This window comes from Puntigrus tetrazona, chromosome 14 (assembly GCF_018831695.1).
Source record: "Puntigrus tetrazona isolate hp1 chromosome 14, ASM1883169v1, whole genome shotgun sequence".
NCBI lineage: Eukaryota > Metazoa > Chordata > Actinopteri > Cypriniformes > Cyprinidae > Puntigrus > Puntigrus tetrazona.
The window spans coordinates 22,689,522-22,711,034 of NC_056712.1; the positions used below are offsets into that span (position 1 = coordinate 22,689,522).

General features: G+C 38.9%; 1 protein-coding gene across 6 annotated transcripts in view; it reads left to right on the plus strand.

Annotated features, from left to right (window-relative positions):
• The window catches only part of si:dkey-237h12.3 (teneurin-3), a 94,444-nt gene extending 75,864 nt beyond the window's left edge, over positions 1-18,580 (plus strand). For all 6 annotated transcript variants that reach the window (XM_043256436.1, XM_043256438.1, XM_043256439.1 and 3 more), the window contains 11 exons: positions 5,222-5,471; positions 6,401-6,421; positions 7,450-7,682; positions 8,757-8,911; positions 9,769-10,649; positions 11,472-11,647; positions 11,730-11,965; positions 12,619-12,915; positions 13,330-14,941; positions 15,076-15,206; positions 16,946-18,580. In XM_043256436.1, the coding sequence (XP_043112371.1) occupies positions 5,222-5,471; positions 6,401-6,421; positions 7,450-7,682; positions 8,757-8,911; positions 9,769-10,649; positions 11,472-11,647; positions 11,730-11,965; positions 12,619-12,915; positions 13,330-14,941; positions 15,076-15,206; positions 16,946-17,698 (4,745 nt within the window). In that variant the 3' untranslated portion in view covers positions 17,699-18,580. The remainder of the gene's footprint in view (positions 1-5,221; positions 5,472-6,400; positions 6,422-7,449; positions 7,683-8,756; positions 8,912-9,768; positions 10,650-11,471; positions 11,648-11,729; positions 11,966-12,618; positions 12,916-13,329; positions 14,942-15,075; positions 15,207-16,945) is intronic.
• The last annotated feature ends 2,933 nt before the right edge of the window (positions 18,581-21,513 follow it).

The following is a 21,513-nucleotide window of genomic DNA, read 5'->3' on the forward strand; positions in this document are numbered from 1 at the left end:
TGAACCGGATCCAGCAGTCATATCTAATGGTGCATTTTGGGAGAAGTCTTCGGCTCTGCATCACATCCCGATGCCCTAAATGAAAACAAGATTAGACTGACATTTTTGGGGTGCGGTTGTCTCAGGTTGTTTCTCCAGAGTTAGTTAGTGTGACAACATCTGATTGTTCCTCGCTCGAACCAAAGATTTTAAGCCTCTTTTTGATTGCTGGCTAAATGCCCAGTTGGCCTTGGGATTTCCACATCCTTTAATCCGACGACCTGCCGAACAAATGGTCATGGCCGTCTGCTCAAGCCTTATTTTTGCACCTCCAGACAGTTTATCTAGTTTAAGCAGTGTTTCCGCCATTAAGTCTTATTTTACACCTCAAGCGCCAAAGTGGATTAAACCAATTGGAGATTTTCAGAGATATAGAGACAGCTTATATCATTATCTCATTTAGATTAGACCATTATTATAGAAATGCTTTGGTGTTCAAATTTTATCATTTCATAGTTAATACTGATTAGTTAATAGTGCATTTAATTGATTTGCCTTTTTAGAATTATTTTCAATGCAATGACACCATGGCATATTTTTATCCGTTATGGTAAATATTAGTAGATTTTTATACTGGTTAGCTACAGCATTTTTTTTTGTTAGCTGCTTAAGTTCATAGACTTTGAATTGAAGATTAACTGCATTGTTTTGGCTGTTTTTGTGAACTAAATCTGTCAAAAACCTCAGACACATTTGAAAGCAATGGAACAAAAAGCCCGGGAACTGCATATTCTGATGGAAAGCACTGAGGCATAGAGCATCTGTCCTAGAGCTCTCAGCTCTGTTAAATATAAATCCATAACATGATCGGCCGTTCTTCATAACTCAGTTAGCAGGTTTGTGGTTTTACACGGGGTTACTCATTATTTATCTATCGCTTTATCTAATCTTCTTAGGCATCGGCTTGTAAGTTTACTCTGAGAAGAACAGTGCTTAAAAGAGCTTAACACATAAATCTGGCTCACCCTGTTTAATCTGAGTTTTGTAATTTAGATGAAAGCTTTGCACATTTGCGCATGTCACCTTTGCAATCTTTTCGATTAGCGAGTTTCTGTACATTTGAAGCGATGCATGGGAAGTGATGGAGATGGGAAAACATTTTGTCCTGAAGAACATGTCACAAATGTAATCAATTTGCCAAAGGGAGATCTTCTCTTTGACAGTCCCATTTGTCTCTCTGATTGATAATGCAGAGCCTCTCATATCTACGGCTTACAGGTCTGATCAGCAGTCGACGGCTGTGCAAACTGTGTGCTTGGGCATATGTGTATGCGTTTTAGCAAGAGCTACATCACATTGCTGAGCTTTTCCTTATAACACAAGCATACTCTTGCTCTTTTTAAATTTTAAATATTTAATCACAATCTTTATCTTCAAGATTGATCATATCATCCAAAAAGAGATAACACAAAAATGCTTCTATTTTGAATCCAAACATTAAATATTATAAAAGTATAACACAGATTAAATGAAAAGGCTCACCTAAAACATTTTGCTGATCATGATTTGAGAATGAGCCACAGAGCACATTGTACTTTATAAAAAGGCAAAATAACTCATTTGTAATCAGTACAAATTAGTTCACATGTTCAGTTTTACTACGTTCCTAACAAATCTCTGATTTAGTTTAAATAATTTTATCATTTTTTTCTTTCCTTAGAAATATATTTATTTTTTATGTTAAATTCTAAAGGTTTAATTTTAGGGGAAAAAAAGTTGCCTCAGACTTGGACCCCACTAAAGGTGTCAATCCTTAACCTTTTGGGGGGGGATTTTTCCGATATGGCAGACTTAGTCTGACGCCTCTTTATGAATGCTGCAGAACACCTAGAAGATTTGATATTCAGCTTATTTGCCTGACATTTACAAAATAGTTTTATTTATCCCATTGCTATTTGATCAGCATATTTGCTCAGTGAATAATCAATAAGCATAAGCATTGCATTACTGTAGATGACATTGAAAAAAATTTCCATTTATAGAGTTTCTTGTACTTTATAGACATTAACACGTAGCTGAGAGTGGCCAAAACAAATCGACTGCTTCTCACCTAAAGGTCTAGCCATAAAATCACAAGTTAATCAGGCCACAATTTACAGCCTCCATGCTGCATGGTAATGACAAACACTAATGAAATACATGCACTTTAAATGTAATTATTTTGTGACGCTGCATGTAATTAGAAGTTCTTGCAATGCTTGCAAATGGTTTGTGTGGCTCGTTGAGGACAGCAACTGGTTTTATTGTTCCTTGAGGATGTTGGGGAAAAAAACCCCAAACACATAGACCTGTGCTGAGGGAGCTGAGCTGAACCATATCTATGGAATATAGTATCATAAAGATATTGTACATTGTTAGTAAGAAACCATACAAAACTGCATCCTGGCAACCACACACAACGCCTTTGTGGTAGTGATGTTGATTATTACAATCAGTATATTGTTAATGTTATTGTAGCACAGGGTTTGAACAGGACTTACAATCAGATCTTTGGAGATATAGCAGTTCATTATTTTCTTGCTAGTATTTGAACAGTGGCTCATAAGTAGTGTGAGCAGCGCATAATGAGATTAGGGCAATGCAATGCAGCAATCACAGAGTTTGAGAAAGTGAGAGGTGTCATTGGTTTGTCTTGCTGTCAAGGTCAGTGGCTTTGTTGAGTCACACTTAAAAGCAGCCAGCCAGACCAATTCATCTTACTTAATGGTACATTGTAGACCTCTGAATAAGAACAGCAGCTTCTATTGGGCCGGGTGTTCTCAAGATCCCCTCTGACTGTGTCTTCATTCCAGTCCTCCTCTCAATCAATTAATCAATGGCAGGGCCTAATCAAGCAGGAACAAATTGCTATGCACCCTGCTTAGCTGCACATGGGAAGACATTAGCCATGATTCGCATGCAGTTCAGAATTGAGAGGGTTTTGGGTCATTTAAGCACTCTGTGAATTAACAGCTGATATCAGCCAATGACAGTTTACCACGCTTGCTGCTAAAGTGACAGTCATCACACTAAAGAGGAATGCCCGGTGAGACTTGGCACTGGATGCACTTGATTTGACTCCTCTGTAACACGGTGCATTCAGGATAGGCACAAATCTACATATTTTCAAAATCATCTAGTCTGCATGTATGATTAGGCTGTTTTCAGGTTCACATTTCTTCAGCTTTCTTTTGTTCAAAACAGCTATACAGAGTGCACAGTTTTGACATGCTTTTCAAAGACTTTTTTTTTAGCATGACATACCATTTTAAAAACACAATGCTTGTGGCAGGGTGCTCAAAACAGCTCAAGATGCAATGCAACAGCAGAAGATTTCCGTCTGAATGTGCATGACTTTTTTTGTGGCTGGTGCTTTAACAGGGGATGTAGCTGAAGATGCAATTTTTTATTCTTATTTTTTTTTTCATTCAGTCTCATATTGTTTAATTAAAATGTCATAGCTCAATCCTTCAGTAATGTTACTTCAGTTTCATGACTTTACTTACATTGCCTTATATATCATACAATTGCTAAAAATATGACTACTTCCTATGAAAAAAGAAAATCATGAAGTAGTCTATTTTCTGTATTTCCATGATCACCGTAGACCACCCTCCACTAGAAGACGGTCAAAAAGGTATCTCTGCTCTGCTTCTTACACTTTGTTTTGCACAAGGCTGAAGAGCTTTAGCCTTGACAAAACATTTGAGACCGAACAGTTTCAGACTCCTATAGTTTTAATGAAACAAGGCCTCTGAACCAATTACAAAGCAAAGGCAACGGTGTGTAGCCACTGAGGAAGCTAGTTACTGAACTTGAGTTGTAGTGACCAGCCAATGGGAGTGTGGTTCAGTGCAGTGTTATTGATGTGATTAATAGGCCAAAGCAAGTGTTGGAAGTCTAACATGTTGCTCAGTATGAATAATTTATGGCCCTGGGCATGGCACTTCCCTTTGAAGTTCCTCTTTGAAGCCAACCCCAAAAAGAAACAAGTTAAATTTTCACAGGACTGAAATATTTATCTGTAATGACCCAAGCTCCTCGCTCAGTCTTGGACTGAAAGTGGTGTTAAAATGATTGAAACGATCAAAGGTTTTAGAGCCTGAGATCTATAGGGACTGGAAAATAAAGCACAGAGCTGAGTAGACAATCACCTCTCAGGTGATCGAAACGTCTCCGGTTGCTACATTTAATGCCTGAGGAGCGTATTCTGTTTTTGGATATCGCACATTTGAGACAGATTTTCTCTGATTCGACAGCACAAACAACATGAAATCCTTAAAAACGCATTTATAGTTTTGCCAGCAGAACTGCTATTGTGTGGCATAAGCTTTTCTCTAAACGTTGTAAAATAGTTGGTGGAAAACTACGCAAGAAATAACTGGACAAATGCATTTATCTGCTAAAATAATTAAGCAAATATGGCTAATTAGTCATTTTAAATATAGACAGTTAACATTTTTAATACCATTTGACACAAACTATAGCATAGCAGATTAAATATATTTATCCTTTTGCTCATTTTCATTTCAAATTGCATTGAAAGGAAAATAATGTTAAACCATAATAACAAAGATGTAATTCTTCTTAAAACTAGACTTTTCAAGAAGTGCTCAATTTATTTCAAAAGTTGAAGTCTAATCATCCATATTAATGAAAATGTTCATTATGGTAGCTCAGATGCCTTTAGCAGCTTAATTCTTTTTGGTGCTTCCTCATCAAAGTGCTACTTCAATGTCCACATTAATGGAGTTTCTAACGGAAGTTCGGAAAGATCACAGCGCTAAGTGCCCCCTTTTCATAGTGATGTCCAGTGTAGGAACTTTCATCTTTAGTTGAGTTATATGCTCAGGCCTTTCCATTACAGCAGGAAAAAAATGTCCGCTCTTTTTTTTTTATAGATTACAAGAGCATTTGAGGTTGTGAAGTCAGATAAAAAGAGCATTTCTCTGTTTTCCAGTGCAAAACTAATTAATCAAATTCATACATAATGTACATTTATTTATTTTTGTCAAACTTTTATTTAAATATGAATTATTTAAATATTTTTCTATTAGTTGTATTATTATAATTATTAGTAGTAGTAGTAGTAGTAATATTTTATATAGTAATATAAATTTTCTCATTGTCTATGTCAAAATCATTATTTTTGAGAAAGAAAAATAAACCTCTTTTTTTTTTTTTCCCCACTCTCTGGATTCAGGCATCCTGTATAAGGGAAATGGTGAGAATGTCTTCCTCTCCCAGCTTCCTCCCATCATCAGCACTATAATGGGGAATGGCAGACGCAGAAGCATCTCCTGTCCGAGCTGTAATGGGCAGGCAGAGGGAAATAAACTGCTGGCTCCTGTTGCTCTTGCATGGGGCATCGATGGGAGCCTGTTCGTTGGCGACTTCAATTACATCAGACGCATATATCCGTCAGGCAATGTCACCAGTGTCATGGAGCTCAGGTGAGTTAGAACAACGGGATGGGTGATTCGGCAGTATGGAAATCTGGAAGGATACCTGAGGAAATATTTCATGACAAATCACAGCATGCTGAGAGACAGTGTCTAGACATTGTCTTTTTTTTTTACGAAACATTTAAAAGCATAACTATTTTTAATCCACAGAAGTTTATATTCTTCACAAAAAGGGAGGCCTTGAAATTCTGCATAATAGCAACACCAATTCTCACAGCAGGCGATTTTTGAAGTCCGACAGTAATTGTCTTGAAAGTTATTGTTGAATGCTTTGAATCTGTAAACAGAGCTTTGATGGCAGTAGCAGCGGTGGTTGAAAGGGGATGAATTTAGAGACTTTTAGACAGTTTTCCACTTTAGCCTGTTAGAAAGGTAAACTCTGTCAAAGATGTTATTTTATTTAAAATACACAGAATTTTAGTTACACTTTATTTTAGGTTGTTACAGTGTTATTATACAGTACAGAGAAATATTAACTACATGTACTTACTATATGTTTAGGATTAGGGTTTAATTTAATGGTTACTTGCATGTAATTATGCATTATAAATTGTTATTATTAATTGTTAATACATACAACATGTAACAAGGATACCTTAAAATAAAGTGTTAATGAATCAAGCCTTTTTATTATTATTAATAATTTATAATTTATATAATAATAATTAAATAATCTAATTGTTAAAAATAAAAATATGAATAAATACTAAAATACTGTAAAAATAAAATTAAAACACTGTTAAGAATTAATTTTAGAGGTGTATTGTAACATCAGAATAGGATTGTGGAGAATAGGCCTACATTCAATAGTCATCAGAACTTGATGGACAAGTATATAGAATCAGTTATATTATTTTACCTTGTCATACTATATCTTCTTACTATATGTTTCCCTCCTTTTTTCAAACTTTCCAAAGAAATAAGGATTTCAGGCACAGGTAAGTTACATTTGGTAAATGTTACAATTCTGACGTGTTTTAATAGACATGCATATTTTGAGTATACTCATCGTGACCTTTTGTTTAAATTAACTGAAACAAACTTAGGGCGTCTGTAGAAACTAACCCAGATTTGTTACTGATCCCAGATGATGTCAAGGCACATTTTTATGAGAGATGTTTGCACGTCACCTTTTTTTGACTGTCTAAAAGATTTACTGAAGCCATGTAAGAGGACTTTGAATTATGATGCAGTGGGTGACACTCTGGGCCTTTAGCTGAAAGAAGTACCACTGTTTCACATTTTCACATTTGGATTTTACACAGGCCAGTGCCTCTGAGTGTGAATTGGTTTCCAAACAGTCCAGGATATCGATCGAATAGAGTATGCTCAGAGTGCAAGAATAGCCCTAAAACCGTTTTTGATAAAGTGTGAAAAGATTTGCCTGATCCCAGAGGAGAAGGTCAGAGATCTCCACACCATCTTGCAACAAAGTCTCGACTCGACTGGTCATTTAACCACTAATGGCACGTCTGGAGGGGCCGCACTAACTCATTCAGAAAGGAGCCGGCTGATTGGGAGACAGAATTAATGAATGCAAATAAGCGTAGCGTTCTGAAAAACCATCAGTTGTTGACAGTCATTAAGATATGCATATCATCACCGCATCGCAGAGAACCTTTCCCGCAAGGGAACAGGAATGATTGAAATGATCTGGCAGTCTTGAAGTCGTCATCACAGCCTCCGCAAATACGTTCCAGTCACATCACATTTACTTCCCTTTCACACATTCTTTTTTTCTTTTTCCCATCTGTCAGAAGCTCACACCCTTTTGATAGATGCGAAAAAACATGCTGCGATTCTCTCAACGTCTTTAATGATATTAATATTCTAATCAGTCTCTCATTTCATCTGCCATCTCCAATTGCAATGTCAGACCAATAATTTATGAGTCGCACTAGCTCAGCTTGACAGCAGACTAATGTCTTTGCTCATAACTCCCACTGTTTATATGTCTCTCCCCAAGTAACAATCCCGCTCACCGCTACTACCTGACCACGGATCCCGTGACGGGGCGGCTCTACGTGTCCGACACCAATTCCAGACGCATCTACAGCCCGCAGGCGCTCCTGGCCGGCTCAGAGTCCCAGCAGAATGTGGAGGTGGTGGCGGGAACCGGAGATCACTGTCTGCCTTTTGACGAAACTCAGTGCGGAGACGGAGGACCGGCCACTGAGGCCCTCCTCACGGGACCCAAAGGTATGATTAAAGGATCATTAAAACTGACAATCAAAAGTGTCATGCATTCTTCTCAAGAAAGGAGCTGAGAAACATGGCTCCTTCAAACTTCTGAAATGGCTGCAATGAATCTTCTGAGGCATACGACACACTTTGATTGACACGAAAGATCATCCCAAAGCTCTGTGAGCTTTTAACACTGTATTATGTAGTGAGGTTTTTGATTGGCGCTTCAACGAGGGAAATGGGAACTGACAGCCCCGGGATAGGTACTAAATTATTTGACTGAGCCAGACACAACGGATTGATGAAGCTGCTTTGAAAGATTCGTGACTTCACCAGCATAAATTATAAAACGTCACACTTGTCTGGTGAATATAGACAACCTATTTCAGCATATAATCTCGTCATGCAGAAAAAAAAGATGTTTTCATTGTTTTTCAATAAAATGTCATTCACACACGAATGCACGCACTGAATGATGGATACATTAGGTATCATATTTCCTGTGTAGATGGGTACGTAACATGCTGAATTGATGGGATGTGCACAGAGATCTCCATTCTGGCTGTCGCAACTATAAAAAAGTCTGAGGCATTGATGCATACATGCATTTTCTTCGGTTGGGACTGAGATTTCTGCTGTAACGTCAGTTCTCTTCACTGTTTTCGTCAGGCTCACAAACTCTCCGTGCTACCACTCAGCTAGGCACGCATTTTCCAAGCGGCAGTTACTATAGCAACCCACACTTTCATAATTTGGGTTTAAAAGTGGGTTTGATGCTTTCCCACTCCATGCTTTTGTCAAATACCCTGAGCAGACTTACGGACCGACTGAGACAGAGTGAGAGAGAGTGAACACAGGCTGAAATGCTAGAGGGAGGGAGGGATGTTCTAATACATCCTATTCCACTTTCTCCTTAAGAAATAATTCAGCAGTGGGAGGCAAGATGTGAATAATTGAGGGCGATGCTTTCTGCAGTGACCTGAATAATGGGAAGCCAAACACGACACATGTACCCGCTGCCTGGATCAGGCAAGCAAAGAGCACAGCTGTGTGACCCGCATATTTCGTTCCTTCCTCTCTTCTCTCCAGGGATCGCCGTCGACAAGAACGGACTGATCTACTTTGTGGATGGGACCGTGATCCGGAAGGTGGATCAAAACGGCATCATCTCCACCCTGCTGGGGTCTAATGACCTTGCCTCTGCTCGCCCCCTGAGCTGCGACTCTGTTATGGATGTCCATCAGGTAAAGGCAAAATTGCTCAAATCAACACACGCAAGTCATTTATCATGATTCACAGAGGGACCTAAATTGGCCACCTTTTGGTTTTAGTACGTTTCAGATTTTATTTCACATTTTTTACAGTGTAACGCTGCATTAATTAGCACTTTTTTGTTGTTGTATACTATACTGATGCCAAAATCTGTCATTGAATGGGAAGGCCAATGGGAAGACCACTGGCCTTCCCATTCTATGACATGTTTTGGCATCCTTATAGAGGTATAGATATAACACTCATATAAACAATATATTTTAAACAAACATCTAACTCAAAATCCAAATCCAAAAAAACATTAATAATGGTTTATTATACCATTGTAAAAATAATGTTTAGGGTGTTTTTGCAGCAATTCCACAGAAGAACCATTTTTAGTATCAGTGTAACAAATGCATCAGTATTATCAAGTAACAATTAATACAGTAAAAATAATTAAATTTATTGGTCTAGGTTATATATACACACACACACACACTATGCTCTCATGCTATTTGTAATTGAGAATTAAGATTTTTTCATGTTATGTCAGGTGAATATTATTTATTAAAAAAAAAGTCATGTTTGTTCAAGACTAATGGCAAAATTAACTGATGTTAATTTATACATCTTTTTATTTTAATATACTAAAATCATATTATGTAGAAAATACCATTAATCTAGTTTCATATGCTGTAAAAGTATTAATTGTTGTTTCTAAAACTGCTGCATTAATGTTAACATACTTATAATTTCTACAGCTTGAATTATTAATGTATTAAACATATGTACCTGGCTAGAGTTAAACTATAACAGCTACAAAACTTTCTTATTCATCTGCCTGTAGGTTTCTTTAGAATGGCCAACGGATCTGGCTGTTAGTCCGATGGATAACTCATTGTTTGTGCTGGATGGCAGCGTGGTTTTGCGGATCACTGAGGAGGGGCAGGTCAGCGTGGCAGCGGGCAGACCCCTTCACTGCCCCATGCCTTCTACAGACATCTTGGTGACAGAAACACAGCGAGCCACGCATACCCATCTGGAATCCCTAAGCGCCATTGCTGTCTCCTTCAGTGGAGAGCTGCACATCGCCGAGACAGACGAGAGGAAGATGAGCCGCATACGCAGCGTGGCAGCAGATGGCGAGATCACTCACCTGGCGGGGGCGCCTTCAGACTGCGACTGCAAGACCGACGTCAACTGTGATTGTTACCTAACAGGGGATGGCTTCGCTAAAGACGCCAGGCTGAACGGGCCGTCCTCTCTCGTGGCAGCTCCCGATGGAACCCTGTATGTAGCCGACCTGGGAAACATTCGCATTCGAGTAATCGGAAAAAACAAGCCTGCACTTAACAGCATGGGCCTGTATGAAGTGGCATCGTCGGCGGAGCAGGAAGTGTACATGTTTGACAGTAATGGCACGCACCAGCACACGGCCAACCTGATCACTGGAGACTTCAAATATAACTTCAGCTATAGCAATGAGGGAGATCTGACCTCGGTGGCTGACAGTCATGGGAACACACTACGGATACGCCGGGATGCCAGCCGCCTTCCTGTGCGCATCGTTGCACCTGACAACCAGGTTATTTGGCTAACTGTAGTCTCGAGTGGTGGGCTGAAGACCCTTGGCACACAGGGGCGTGAACAGGTGCTGCTAACTTACCATGGCAACAGTGGTCTCCTGGCAACCAAGAGCACTGCCAATGGATGGACAACATTCTATGAGTAAGAGTGTTTGAGCGTTTCTGCTTGCTACTCTTTGCTTGCCAGGGCAAACATTGCCATTATTGCTTAAATTTAGGTTCAGCGATTTGAACAAATATTAAATTGGCTTGTATTTATCCAATGCCATTTGGGATTCAGACAGAGCTGACTCGATTACTTATAAATTGTTAAGGATTCCAAATTACATGGTAAAAAATGTGATTTGTAACAATCATCAATTATCACATTGATTTAAATAGGACAATCTGGTACCATATCAATGTAATACTAGTAATTAATTCAATCATAAAAGTGTAACTCTACAATTATTAAATATCAGAGGTACTTTATGTGAATATATATGGTATTTTTAGATGACAACAATTTGGGGAATTTCTGCATTACACGTAAATAAGAAAGAATGTGCAGTTTAAAGTGTTTAAAAGACAATCGAAAGCCTATCGAATACATAATACAATTTTGCTAACAAAACATTTTAAAGATGCAAAAGAGGGATTTGAGAGAATCAATAAATATGTTATAGCTATTGTTTGCATAATATGTAATCATGTAATCAATGAAAATTAACTGCAGTTTGATTCTATTTTAAAATGTGACAATGTAATTACAAGCAGTTTTTTTAATTTGATTATGTAATCCAGATTACATGTAATCAGTTACTGCACTGGCTACAGACTTGAATGATATCTAAAAAAATTCTAGAGAACATCTTACCAACACAGACTTTATTTTAGACTTTAAGACCGATAGACCAGTAGAAAAGTGCATATTCACATGGATTGCATTAAATGCAGCTTTTCAATATCCGTCTCTCTCTTTCAGCTATGACACAGAGGGACGATTGACCAATGTAACCTTTCCTACTGGAGTGGTGACCAGTCTGGCTTATGACATGGATACTGTCTCGACGGTAGAAAGAGAAAGTTTTGAACGAGATGAAGCAGCAACCATAACTACAAACCAGTCAGCAATTCAAAATGTCCTCACGTTACACCAAGGTAAGCCTTGTGTTCTCATGTCATTCGTTTTTTTCCCAGCTTTTCTGCTTTTGTCATTTATTTTGTCGTTTTTAATTTGCAGATCAGCTAAAGAACAACTATGTGATTGGTTACGACCATTCCTTGTGGATTCTGTATGCCAATGGAATGAACACTCACTACCAGACCGAGCCACACATTCTGGCTGGCTCATCCTCCCCTACACTGGCACGAAGAAACATGACCCTGCCTGATGACAGCGGGCAAAACTTGGTGGAATGGCGCTTTCGTAAAGAGCAGACGAGGACGAAGGTCACAGTGTTCGGACGCAAGTTACGAGTATGTAAAGTTTAATTATAGGACAAAAGGACAAAATTGTTTTAAAAAAAGCCTGAGATGAAAGAAACCACAGAACAAATTGGTTCTTAAATCTATTATCCATATTGTAACACAAAGCACTCGACATCTAGCTTGAGGTTTACATGACCTCAGTAATAATAGGCTATTTAAAAATCTTGCTTTTTTTATACTTTAGATGTGAATTACTGCAAATTAAATCAATTTGGACTAAAAATGGCATCTGACACAATAGGCAATTTAAATATTATGCAAGATTTCTTGTTATAGTTATTTCTATGTCAATTCCTACTTATTAAATCTATAAAGCAATTTTGACATGAAGAATGCACTCGGCTAATGCAGGAGTTAAAAAAATAATTCATTTGTACAGTGGTTAAACAAATCTATTCTAAAATTGATGTAGCCCACATTAAAGGGTGATTGAAGAGTTTGAACTTGCCACTGAGTCAGCTGTATAAACTTACGTTATTAATCATGAAACTCATTTTCACACAAAGATTCAACTAAACTTTTCTGACAGAAACCAAGGCAACCGTAACAGATTAAAAAAATCTGCCAATTTTCTAGTCAATTTTCTGATATTTTGCTATTGCCTTACCAATTTTGTGTCTCTCCTTTGCCTGCACTTCAAGGTAAATGGACGGAACATTTTGTCTGTTGATTATGATCGAGCACTGAGGATTGAAAAGATCTATGATGATCACCGTAAATTCCTTCTGAAGATTGGTTATGACACAGCAGGTCAGCCTACTCTCTGGATGCCAAGCAGCAAGCTGCTGCCTGTCAACCTCACCCGCAATAGCAATGGGCAGTTGAGTGCCATCCACTGGGGCTCTGTCTCAGAGAGGGCCGAGTATGATGGACAAGGCCGTCTCCTTTCCAGAACGTTTCCTGATGGGAAGACCTGGAGCTACACTTATCTGGAGAAGGTACAGGATAGTGGAAATTGCTTTTAGTGATATATGCTATTTGCGGTAGACGTCAAGAGCTTTGTCAGTAGACTTTGCCACGTATAAACTGTTTACCACCGATGTAAAGCTTTTTTGACTTAACTCAATTACTTTTGCTCAACATTTTAAATACACACCCTACACAAGAGGTTTTTTTTCTTCCATGGAACAAAAAAAGTAAACGTTTTTCCTAAAATTGGACCATCAAGATTAAAGGGATACTCCAACCCACAATAAAATATTACCTTTAATAATATTACCTTACCCCGATATCGTTGCAAATTGGTGTGTCTTACCATATTATTTTAGGGTATTATAATTATGAACACTAGTTTGAAAACAATTGTTGATTAATTCCTCTGGTTTATGCAAGTTGTTTTCTTCTTGTTCTAGTCCACTGTCCTGATACTGGCGAGTCAGCGGCAGTACGTCTTTGAATATGACCCTCAGGGAGGCCTTTCTGCAGTCACTATGCCTAGTGTGGCACGATACACTATGGAGACCATACGCTCGGTGTCTTACTACCGCAACCTTTACCATATGCCAGAGAGCAACGCTTCCGTCGCTGTAGACTACAGTGAGGATGGGAGACTCCTGAGAGTGGCACAGCTGGGCACAGGACGGAGAGTCCTTTACCGGTACCGCTGGCACAACAAACTCTCAGAGGTTCTGTACGACAGCACTCGCGTCAGCTTCACCTACGACGAGACGGCAGGTGTGCTGAAGACGGTCAATCTGCAGAGTGAGGGTTTTATATGCACCATTAGATACAGGCAGCTCGGCCCGCTGGTAGACAGACAGATCTACCGCTTCAGCGAGGACGGGATGGTAAACGCTCGCTTCGATTACGCTTATGACAGTAGTCTGCGTGTGACAAGTATTCAGGGGGTCATCAATGAAACCCCACTGCCTATTGACCTTTATCAGTACGATGACATCTCAGGGAAGGTGGAGCAGTTCGGCAAATTTGGCGTAATTTATTATGACATCAACCAGATCATTTCTACCTCTGTCATGACTTACACCAAACACTTTGACGGGCACGGTCGGGTTCGAGAGATTCAGTATGAGCTCTTTCGTTCGCTGCTCTTCTGGATCACGATCCAGTATGATGACATGGGACGAGTCACCAAGCGGGAGATGAAGATTGGCCCGTTTGCCAATGCCACCAAATATAGCTATGAATATGACGTGGACGGACAACTGCAGACCGTCTACCTCAATGAGAAAATGACATGGCGCTATAGCTATGACTTAAACGGAAACATCCACCTGCTGAGTCCAGCAAACAGTGCACGAATCATGCCCCTACGTTATGACCTACGAGACCGTATAACTCGTCTAGGAGACCTGCAGTACGAATTGGACGAAGATGGGTTTCTTCGCCAGAGAGGCTCTGAGATCTTCCAGTACAACTCCAATGGCCACCTTGAACGTGTCTACAGTAAATCCAGTGGCTGGTCTGTCCAGTATCGTTACGATGGTTTGGGAAGAAGAGTCTCCACAAAGTCTAGCATGGGACAACACCTGCAGTTTTTCTATGCTGATCTGAGCTACCCAAGCAGAATAACGCATGTGTACAACCATTCCAGCTCACAGATCACCTCTCTATACTACGACCTGCAGGGACACCTCTTTGCAATGGAGATCAGCAGTGGAGCGGAGTTCTACATCGCCTGTGATAACATAGGAACGCCACTGGCTGTCTTTGGCAGCGATGGTGGCCTCCTGAAGCAAGTTCATTATACGGCTTACGGCGAAGTCTACTCAGACTCCAATCCTGATATCCAGCTGGTGATTGGGTTTCATGGAGGACTTTACGACCCTCTAACAAAACTGCTTCATTTTGGAGTGCGGGATTATGACATCATGTCAGGTCGCTGGAATGCACCTGACTTTATGCAGTGGGAGAAAATCAGCAAGAACCCAGGCCCTTTCAATCTCTATATGTTCAGAAACAACAACCCTATAAGTAAAGTGCAGAAAGTTCGAGACTATTTAACAGGTATGTCATAGATTCACTGCAACTACTGTATCAGCATACTGAAATAAGTTCTGCAAGTAATATATCTGCTATATATTGCAAAGTTCCCCCATGCAAATTATGATTTTAAATTTATTCATTGATATTTGCTACAGATGTGAACAGCTGGCTGGTCACATTTGGATTCCATCTCCATAATAGTATCCCTGGTTTCCCTGTCCCCATTTCTGAGATGACGCAAGCCTCCTACGAACTGGCCAAAAGTCAAGTGTGGGACGACCTGACAGTAAGTTGATTTTTGGATGAATGTTTTCACATACTAGCATAAAAGGTTATTGTAATTGATTAAAACGAAAACCATTAAAATCATTGTTTGAAACGTTAAAATATAAAATAAAAAATAAATGTTAAATTATTTCATTAACATTATTTTAAAGTGCAAATAGCATATTTTCTTAGCTATATATACTATTTATTATATATATACTTTTTACACTAATAGAAAATAGCAAATAGATTTTTTTGTTACAGTTACCTGCACTTCAGTGTTGTAGTATATTACACAACAGTATGCATTAAAACCCCTTCCCTTTACCTTCCCTAATCCTACCCAATACTTTATTCTCAAAGTTTTGATTATTTCCCTAATTTTATTTGGAAATAAATGCAGATGTGTGAAGGACAAAATTTTGGCGAAAGGGGGTTTGAACATGAGTAGATAGCATCAAAAAGACTGCGGTATGTGCTTTACCATCTATACCACAGGAGCTGATGGTTGAAGCCTTGATATATATATATACTAACTGAAATAAAAATTAATATAAGCTATATAAACATTAATAAAGAAATAAACTAGGACCCCATACTGTCAAATCTGAAATGTTCATGTCTAGGGGCAGCATCAAGTGAGTATCAAACAGTAAATCTAGAATAAACTGCACACAGCCTGCATAACATAGCTGTGATTTTTCACAAGCCTTATGATTTTGGTAAAAACGTGACATCAGATCCACTCAGTCAACGCCTTCAATCATCACCCGAGCACCGCCCACATGTAAAAAAAGGTTAACTTAGTTTTAACAGATAAAAACCAGATAGGCTGACCTGTGCTCTCACTTCAAGGATGGACGATCTGACAGGACCGTTACTATGAGGTGAATCAGATCTCACGTGTGTGTAGAAAGAACAAACTCAGTGTTTCTAGACATGATGAGACATTTCAGTTTCAGCAGGCAACTTAAATCACAACAATGCATATTCAAATAAACATGATTATATATAAATCATCAGTTTGTTGTTTTACACACATGCACACGGACATAATTTCATAAACGACATAGTTGTGAGATGCAATAAAACACAATACAATAACAAAAGACAATACTTTATTAAACCTTTTCTGATAAGAAGTGTGCAAACTCAAATCACGTTGATCGTTTGATGGTTTTTGTTCAGTCTGCTTATTTAAATCACATTTAACCACAGCAGTTGTTTTTTTTTCTGGCAGTGGCATTGGGTATGCGATCATATTTCTAATTTAAGGCTGTATTATGTTGATTCTGGCAGACAGCACATAAACAAACTCCTTGTGCAGCCGAATCTTCACTAGTTTAGATGGGCCGCCTCCAGTCTTCCCTTTGTTTTGCATCCAGCTAGAGCTGACGTGTGACGAAATCAAGCTGTTTCGAGCTGTGAAAATATTGATACTTATACTGCAGATATATATTCTTAAGTACCTAAAATAAAACTCCAAAAAGGTGTACAATATGAGATCTTTAAGTAAAATTAATTTGGAAAATATTAACATAAAAACATATTCAAAATATTAACTTTAACTGTAAAGTGTAAATACTAACAGAATTAGGAGTAATATTTTGGATTATATTGTATTATATTATTAATAATATACAGTGAAAATAATTTATTTTACAATCCTTTTTTGTCGTTTTTTTAGATCTTGTAGTATTCCTTTGAAGATTTATTTTCACCACGTTTCTTTAAAATGTGTATCGTCTTCTTTTGCAGGCCAGCTTTGCAGTCCAGCAGCATGTCATCCGACAAGCCGAAGCATTTCTAACATTTGGGGATCTGCCACAGGTTGAGTTCGGCCATAGCCAAAGGGCCGATAAACCCTGGCTGTGGTTTGCCTCAAGCGATTCATTGATAGGTCGCGGGATCATGCTGGCCCTTTACAAGGGCTTCGTGATAACTCGCGCACTAAGCCTGGCTAACGAGGATTGCGTCAAGGTTGCCAACATCCTCAATGGCGCTCTTTACTTGAAAGACCTGCACTTTATCATAGACGGCAGAGACACGCACTTCTTTGTTAAAATGAATTCTCCCGAAGCGGACCTGGCGGCTCTGCGGCTTACTAGCGGACGGAAAGAACTTGAGAATGCGGTGAACGTGACGGTGTCGCAGTCCACAGCTGTGCTGGGCGGCCGTACCCGCCGCTTCGCAGATGTGGAGTTTCAGAGGGGGGCTCTCACCCTGCACGTGCGCTACGGGGCGTCTCTGGATGAGGAGCGAGTGCGTGTTTTAGAGCTGGCCAGACAGAGGGCTCTCGCCGTCTCGTGGGCACAGGAGCAGCAGCGGGTGCGAAACGGAGAGGAAGGATCCCGTCTGTGGACGGAGGGAGAGAAGAGGCAGCTCCTCGGCACTGGACGAGTGCAAGGCTACGACGGATACTACGTGCTGTCGGTGGAGCAGTATCCCGAACTAGCCGACAGCGTCAATAACATTCAGTTCCTCCGACAAAATGAGATCGGCAAAAGGTAGTGAACAGACCAAGATTAGCAACTATAAGTTAAGCGGACGCATTTATTACATTCTCCAAGTTTGTAAAAATGCTACTACTCCTAGTCTAATAAGAAGAGTGCTACCTAGGGGGACGAAAAGAGCATTAAAACAACGCTGTGCGTTGCGAAACATTGTGTTTTCTCAAGACCTATTTAAGGCCTTAACAAGGTTACAGTTGCGGAGCACAATGAAATTACGAACTTAACAGCGGTGAGAGAAAGGCCAGATTCATAAAGCTGTTGATATCTTTATTTAACTATTTATTAACGATTCATTTTTACAAGCACTATTCAAATACGTCCCTGAAGAGAAAAACAGCATACCTTTTGGAAAATGAAAATGTTTACATATGCATATCACTGTACCACTGCAAAAATACCACATGTGATGTCAGGTGGTTTATTGTAGCCAGCTATACACTGTAATATTTTTATATTTATTGAGACGCGTCTCTTTTTCCTGTACATTTCATGAATACCATAGTAAAAAAAAATGCTTTTGTTGTCAATCATGTGCAATGAAAACTCCCCTAAAATATGATTTTATAGTCGATCGTGTTATTTTTTTATTTATGTCCGATTCAACTTTTTTCAGTTACAAAAACAAAGTGTTTTATAAATGACATCTGACACTTTGATTTGCAGCCATCTTACATTAACTGAATAAACTGTACAAATAATTAATAAAATGGCAGCACAGCACAGAAAATATGTAAATGTCTGTATTTATGTAAATGGGTGTTTACCTGCATATTTTTAAAATTTAAAAGCAATTATTTGCTCATTTGGTTACAGGTCCCGAAGGGAAATATTTATGAAAATTGTTTGTACTTAAAAGAAAATAAATGATAAAATTACTTTTTACAGTTTTTATTTCTTTGAGCGCAGTTTAAATTAAAACAGTTTTTTTTTAAGAGCATGATACACTTTGGCCTGTTTTCACAGTCTTGGCAAAACAATGACCTTTAAAAAAAACAACCTTTTTGTCCACTAAAGCTACACCGCTGTTTCTGTATCGATGAGCTAACAATTTCACTGGGGCAGTCTGAAGTTAAATGTGAGAGGTTATGTGAATTCATTTTAATCAAAGGCAAAACTGCTTGAGTCATGAGTAAAACTCACTTTCATCTGCTTTAGCAACAGTGGGTCGATTAATGCTAATCCCTAAATATTAACTTACATTTATAATTGCTCTGTGTGTAAAAATCTGATTAATGAGTGATCAAAGGCAGAAAGTCGGGGTCTGAAAATTTGCTTCTTGCATCACTGCAACTTGTAAACCCACTAAAACGCGATTTCTGCAACGCCCTTCTAGCCGTTTAAAACTGGTTTATGAACACACAAGTGCAACTGTATCAGTACGTGATGGGGTAATTGCAGCATTTAACTTACAAATATGTTTTTTAATTCAGATTTTCTATTAGGTGTATGCATGCACTGGGAGATGATCTCCACCGGTATCTTTAAGGTCAACATAATACTTGGTCAGCCGCGCGCGTTCATGATTTATTCAAGCTCTCAGACTAATAATGCTGATGATCAGGCAAAGTGGAAGCGTCTGGATGCGCAGACGGACGCAGACGGCTTTCTTATTTCGCTTGTAAATGTACTTATGAGGTTTATGGGAATGTACTGTATGTCAAGATGTCTGAACATTTGTAAGACGTTAACAATATTCAGTTAATTAAGAACAACAATGAAAATAAAAAAAACAGTTACCGTTTATAAAAATCGATCATTTCAGCTTTGAAAAAGCTAGCAGAATTATCTCTGATCTTTGTACCTGTAAAGAAACCGGCTCTGCTTATCTAGAGAGAAATCTAGCGCTAACCTTCATTTTTTCTGCATACATTTACGTTCCACGTCGCACAGATTCTAGACTAATTATGATCTTACAACATTTTTACCATGGTGCTGCCAATTGCAATGTCAAAAAACCAGCTCAATATGTGTACTTAAGCTCTATTCTTTGCCATTTTGTAGTAGGCTATGAATACGGAGAGTTTGTTCACAACGAAAATTTCAACAATAAAAAGTTCACTTTAAATACATAAGTAATTAACTAACTAAAATCAAATTTTGGATGCTCAATGCTCTCAGCCGTTTAAACTTCCAGCAAGCAATATCATTATTTCTAAAGTTGCTGCTAAATTGTTTAGCACACAAGAGCAAAGCGCTTTTTAGGTAGACATTTCAAATCCGTTCAGGCATTATAACAACAAAATATAGCAGAAATAGAGCTGAATCCGGCAGCTGTGCCTTAATGCTAGTTAACCAATAATAGATTTTTGCGTACTGACATCTGAACCCCAAACACGACTTGAATAACCACACGTATAAGTGCAGCAGGAACTTTATCAATTCTATAGCAAGGGAGTAAAGTAGAACATGAGATTACGTAACACGGCTGTACTTTTAAAGTGAGGCGTTACGTAAAGCCCCCTTTTGAGCTGGAGCTTTCTGCGGATCCCACGGCGGCAAAATATATTCAGCTGGAAAGCTAGAGAGGCACGTAGCGAACCCCATGCTCAACCAATCAACCGAAGCTAAGATGAAGGCCCGTATGATGAAATGCATAATGGCGTAAATGATTTTAATAAGAGCTGTGAATTTATACGTACGTATACATACATATATTTAAAAGGCCAGTGAACTTCCTTTAGGAAATTGCCATCGTATTTACTGAGCATGAGTGAGCCAGACAAGGTCTGTCGATGCTACCGACACCACCACTGTGTTGTTTCAGTGCAATGCATGCTAATCATATGCAAATGCGGTGAGGAAAACCTTCCCTGGATCACCCGTATTAGCCATGGTCTCTGTTTTCCGCTTTAATCCACGACGCACCGTACTGTTCCCCGGCTTCTGATCAACACCGCCCTCAAACGCAACATTTACGCACAATCGAGTCCACTCAACGCGTTTCCTGATGGTCTGACTCATTTTTACTGCGTTTGGAGCATTTTAGCTTATTCTCGCCCAGTTAAACCGAATCCTTTGATTTATGAAGGTCACTCATTTCTGTGTTTCCGACAGCCGTTTTTTTTTTTTTTGCCGCTTACGCCCCAAGTGGCAGATTTGATGGATTAGCCAACTTTTCTCAAAAGGTATGAAGACAGCGTCACCCAATCCCCGTCACAGACCGCTCAATATCTGCGAGCTGCGTGTTTACAAGGACACAAGACACTACCACACAAAGACAAGCCTGCTGTCTGTCTCTGACACGCACATCGGCTCCCCAGACTCTCGTTCCAAACCCTCTAACCTTTCACAATCTGTTCTGGCCAGCCGGAGTTTACCTGTTACCCACAATTCAGCTGGAAAGTTTGTATGTTTACACATAATACCAAGACGCGTCCTCCCAGATTCTTTCATATAATCTTTTCCGGTAACGAAGTACGAACCATTAGTTAAGAGTAAGAGGTGCATCTATAAATGCCTTGTTCGTGAGCATCTATATAATGTTTAATAATTGTGTTTTCATACTTTATTAATGATCAATTTATCATTTCTGAATTATAACATTATTAAGAACATCTAAGTAAATGATTAATAAACGTACATTCATAAAGCTTTGATAACACATGGTCCTGCTGTAATTCATGATTAAGTCATAAAGTATTTAGTAGTTGCCAGCCCTCAGTTTTGAACTCATCTAAAGTGAGCACTATTTATAGCTTGTAAAGCATTTATAAAGGAGACGTAAAGGCAGTTGTTAAAAGTTAAACAAACACAACACAGAGGGATATAGAACACTGAAATATTTCTTCAAGATGCAATAAATGAAACCGTACA